Here is a 5,378-nt window from a genome sequence, read left to right on the forward strand (position 1 = left end):
TAACTAAGAACTTGTATGCATATATGCATAACCCATGAACACAGACAATAGTGTGGTGAAGCCCTGGGGTGATGGGGTACGGGCCTAGAAGGGGCCAATGGGGGGAAAAGGGGGACATCTGTGATACTTCCAGCAACGAAGATTTAAATAAAAATGACAGCAGAACCCACACCTGCAGATTTTGGAAGCTCCGCTCACGCTGCTGAGATCCTGAGCCGGAGGCCAAGGCAGCGGCAGGACTGGCTGCTCTCCAGCCGGAGGTGGGCCAACCCGGCAGTGGGGGAGCGTGGAGCGATCCCTTAACCGGAAGCGAAGGTGGCCGTGAGGGAGGGATTCGGCGCGCCTGCCATGCTCAGGGGGTCTTCGAAGGGTTCCGGCCCGTTCCTGACATACAGCCATCGCTCAGCTCCGCATGCACACACATTATCACCGCGGTTCCGGCCGCAGCACTAGCGGGGCGTCCGCTGAAGACTACGGCCCATCCAGATGCTCAGTGCAGCCGCGGGCCCATCTCCCGGCGGCTGCGCTTGGGGAGACAACTGTCACTCTGACCCTCCTGTTTGTACAAAATAAGCTGATGGACATAATAGAGCCAGAGACACAGAGCATGCAGCACCGCCTCCTGGAGAAAGACGATGTTGGCGCTTCCATGTGACGCATCTTTTCCCCAGGAACGAAGGGGAAGCAGCACAGACAATCCCTAAGGAAGGGCCATTCAAAAACAGGCACATTTGCCTCTGGGATGCACCGTGTGATGGTGCCGGCAGCAGGGGTGCGGCCCCTTCCCGCAGGCTGGCTGGGGGGGCGGGAGGGGCGAGTGGCAGGAGGCCCTGGGCGGGGCTCTTCGGGCTCACAAACCCGCAGGGCAGAGATCGGACCGTGTAGCGGACCCGGAGCCCGGCCTGAGCCCTGCTGCTCCGAGAGGGGAGATGCGAACTCTGGGGAGACTCTGCCTGCAGACCAGCCTCTGCCAGTCCCCATCGCGGGGCCGGCGGCTCCGGGAAAAGGCCGGGCGGCTGTTGCCCTGTGTCCACAAGGTCAGTTCTTCAGCTGCAGCCGCACCGACTGGCGAGTGTGAAGCCCAGGCCGCCTGTCCTGCTCCCACAGGGGCCGCCCGGCTCTCGGGCACACACTCCCGTCCCAAACGCTCCACTTGCCGAGAATGACTCCTCGCATTGCTTTTGTTACCTAATGGCACGTGAAGTCAAGGCCGTTTCCTCTTCCACAAACAACAACCACAACGCTTTCCAGAGAGAAACGCGGAGAATGAGGCGGACGCCGCAGGGGCCTTCCTGGCTCTGTGTACAGGCCCCTTTCCTGTCCGCATGCGCTGTTAACCAAACAGCACTTCCATCCGGGGTTCCGCACCGCCCTGCACCTCGAGGTGACGGGAGCCACTGTGCCCATCACGGCCGAGAGAGCTCAGATAAGCTACAAAATGACGATCCGGCCGGAGCAGGGCCCACGCACGCCCGTCCACGCGAGACGCCGAACATACTGGGGTGTCATTTCAACCGTCAGGTCGTAAATCTCCACGCGGACGACACGGGTTCAACAAGATACTCAGAGCAAAGCACCTCCATAGATACATGCAAATGTCCTCCTTGCTCATGACTGACAGGGCCACGGCCGCCTCGCATCCGCCCTGAGGCCTGGGATCAAAGGAAGGCGGGCCCACGAGGGAAACAGACATGCCTGGCTGGCCTGGGGACTCCCACTGTTTTTAAAAAGTATTTTTTAAAAATTGATATCAAAGAGGAAGGGAGAGGGAGAGAGAAATAGACACATCCATGATGAGAGAGAATCATGGATCGGCTGCCTCCTGCACGCCCCCTACTGGTATCAATCCCACAACCCGGGCCTGTTCCCTTGACCTGGAATCGAACCCTGACCTCCTGGTTCATAGGTCGACGCTCAACCCCTGAGCCATGTGGCCGGGCACCCCCTCATTTTTGAGAGTGTCCCGCGCCCTGTGGACCCAGGGGAAACTGGATGAGGAGGGTCAGCAGCCATTTGGGGAGGTTTTAGGGCGCTGCCCCTGGGGGAGCTGGTCCACTTCTGTCCACTGGGCGGGGAGAGATCGTTCCAGTTCTGTGTAAAGGGGGGGACCTCTGAGAAGCAGACGCAGGGCCCCACAGACAGTCCAGGAGGAGAGGACAGGCCCCAGCTGGGCAGACTCAGGGAGCGACACCTCTTAGCCACGCCCCACGGGCCAACCCAGGGCACCTCTGCCCGGCAGGTGGGCAGGACTGGGAGTGCGCTGCAGGTCATCGCAAACACCCGACTGCAAAGCAGACCGACACCAGGAGCCTCCACGTGGCACCTCCCGCAGAGGGGCCGGCAGGTGGGGGCTGGAGGTGTCCGTGTCTGCTGGGGCTCCGTCCACAGACACGCCCGCCTCCAGATAGGCCAGCGACTCTATCCCCGGCCACAACCCCAGTGGAAAATGCCCTCAGATGTCCCAGCACCGGGTGTCCCTCGCTGGGGCCCAGGGTCCCCAGAATCACGCCCTCTGCTTTCCCGCCTCCCCTTCTCACCCGCGTCCGGGAGGGCGGTGGGCGCCCGCCGCCTGCAGTGGGGCCCGAGGTGCTGGGATGCGACCCGCACGACCCCCAGATGCCCTTCAGGGCTTCGGCCGAGAAGAGCTTGTATCTGTCGGTTACATTGTCCATCGGCTCTAGGACGTAGCTTTTATTTTCAAACGTAATGAGTCCCCTGTGGAAAGAGAGAGAAGAAAAGAACATCTGACTTTCAAGGGCAGCTGCTTGTTTATGGCCGAGGCCCGGTTCTGAGCCGGACAGAGGACGAAGGAGAAACGCAGTGTTTGTCCCGCCCAGGCTCCCACCGCAAGGGACGTTTCTGTGACATGTTCCCATGGATGCGTTTCACAAATCTTTTGAAAAGTGAGTCTGAGAAGTTTTTTGTTTCAAATCATTTTTGGGGAAAGAATAGACTATGTTTAGCCTTTATATACAGATTTTTAAAATATATATATTTTTTATTGATTTCAGAGAGGGAGAGATAGATACATCAATGATGAGAGAGAATCATTGATTGGCTGCCTCCTGCACACGCCCTACAGGGGATCAAAGGCATGTGCCCTTGACTGGGAATCGAACTGTGAGCTCCTGGTTCATAGGTCAATGCTGAGCCATGCCGGCTGGGTTATCGAAACATCCTTAAATTGGAAAAGGAGGCAGCATTTCAGCACCCAAACAGTCCGGGAGAAAGAGTTTGAAGCAGTAACACAGCTATTTCGAGCGGAATTGGGGCTCACATACCCACAGGGCAATCCCTCGTTATTCAGTATTCCTGCCACCACTCCTGTTTCCTGGCGTGTGACGGGCAGTGGCAGAAACAGACGGTGCCGGGAAGCTCGCACCCTGATCGGGAAGTCGGCACCGGGACGCAGGGGAGGATTAGACTCCGTCCGAGAGCCTGGCGGGGTGTCACCGGCAGCCACAACACGTGACGGCTGAGCGAGGGGGACCAGTGCGGTTTGCGGGGGGGGGGGGGCTATTTCCAACCCCCGCAGGTGGATTCACAATCAACATCGCTGCTGCCATGTGCTCCCCGCCTCCCATGGCCCCAGCCCGCGTCCTCCTGGACCCCCACGCGGGTCACACAGGCAGGTCTGCCCCTCTCGGGGGCGGGGGGCTTGCATTCTCCTTCCCTGACAAGTTCTTTAGGAAACGAGGTTTCCAGTTTACAGGGACTAATAGCGGGTTTTAGTTTATGAAAGTTGATTTTAAAAAGCCCCAGTGAAGCCCTAGCCAATTTGGCTCAGTGGACAGAGCATTGGCCTGCGGGCTGAAGGGTCCCGGGTTCGATTCCGGTCAAGGGCACATACCTCGGTTGCAGGCTGCATCCCAGGCCCTGGTCGGGGTGCGTTCGGGAGGCAACCAATCCATGTGTCTCTCTCCCATCGATGTCTCTCTCCCTCTGTCTCCCCCCTCCCTTCCACTCTCTCTAAAAATCAATGGAAAATATTATCGGGTGAGGATTAACCACAAACAAGAGTAAAATGCCCAAACGAGGAAAGAGAACTTTACGAAACAGGCCGGGGAGCGTGGAAAAAGGAACGCACTTGTGGGGAAAATACATGGATCTGCTAGAAACCAGCGCTGCTGCCCGGGAGGAGGTGGCGCTGACGCTGGCCGTGCAGGAGGCGCTCTCTGGCTGCCACTGCGTGTCCCTGGGCCGAACGCTCACAGCGACACACGGCACCAACGTCACATCACGAGACGCCAGCGGCTGAAAGGCCTGTCTGCTTCCTGGGAAATTCGAGAGGTGGCCCTCGGTCAGACAACGCTCTCCTCTCCGGTGGCTCTGAAGTCATCCAGGGGCCAGATGCTGCGAGGCTGGGGGGTGGGGGGGAAGGCTCCCCAATGCAAGCAGCTGGGCCCGCAGCGCCGCTGAACGAGGTCATTGCTCTGAGCGTCCGCGTCATTCATCACGGGGCTCTGGGCGCTCGGAACCGCGGCAGCCAAGGACCGGGCTCTTGGACACGTCGGCAGGGGATGTTCTCACAGCCGCGCTGGCCCCGGCGAGATAGCGTGTGTGACTGAAGCTGCACGTCACAGGCCGTTAGCGATGCGCTCGGAGCTGGACGCAGCCCAGCCGCCTTGGAAAGCGGGGCTCTGCTCCCCCTGGCGGGGCGGGCTGAGGGGGTGAGAGAGCATCTGGGACACGTGCGGGAAGAAAAGAACATCTGACTTTCAAGGGCAGCTGCTTGTTTATGGCCGAGGCCCGGTTCTGAGCTGGACAGAGGACGAAGGAGAAACGCAGTGTGTGTCCGCCCAGGCTCTCACCGCAAAGGACGTTTCTGTGACATGTTCCCATGGATGCGTTTCGCAAATCTTTTGAAAAGTGAGTCTGAGAAGTTTTTTTGTTTCAAATCATTTTTGGGGAAAGAATAGACTACGTTTAGCTTTTATATACAGATTTTTTAAAAATACATATTTTTTATTGATTTCAGAGAGGGAGAGATAGATACATCAATGATGAGAGAGAATCACTGATTGGCTGCCTCCTGCATGCCCCACACTGGGGATGGAGCCTGCAACCTGGGCATGTGCCTTGACCGGGAATTGAACCCTGACCTCCTGGTTCATAGGTCAACACTCAACCACGGAGCCGCGCGGCCGGCCCGAGCAGCTACATTGAAACCAGGCAGCCTTACTTCAGACGCAGAAACCTGTGGTTCTCCGGCGATGGAAACGAAGAGGAAGCGGTTCCAGTTGTCAGTGGACTTGTGAGCTTCCCGGCGGCCACTCAGGGGCCTCTCCTGGGTGAGCGTCAGTCCTCCTCCCGCTCAGTGTCCACCCCGCAGGCGCCGGCGGGAGGCAGGCTGCTCCGCTGTGACCGCTCCTCCGCAG

General features: G+C 58.7%; 1 protein-coding gene across 1 annotated transcript in view; it reads right to left on the reverse strand.

The window, feature by feature from the left end:
• Positions 1-5,378, reverse strand: part of ADAM12 (ADAM metallopeptidase domain 12) — a gene marked incomplete at its 3' end in the record, with an annotated part of 130,512 nt that overhangs the window by 40,807 nt on the left and 84,327 nt on the right. Inside the window, exon 6 of the mRNA XM_014530146.1 lies at positions 2,538-2,715. Coding sequence (XP_014385632.1) covers positions 2,538-2,715 — 178 coding nt within the window. The remainder of the gene's footprint in view (positions 1-2,537; positions 2,716-5,378) is intronic.

Source organism: Myotis brandtii, unplaced genomic scaffold (assembly GCF_000412655.1).
Source record: "Myotis brandtii unplaced genomic scaffold, ASM41265v1 scaffold725, whole genome shotgun sequence".
NCBI classification, from domain to species: domain Eukaryota; kingdom Metazoa; phylum Chordata; class Mammalia; order Chiroptera; family Vespertilionidae; genus Myotis; species Myotis brandtii.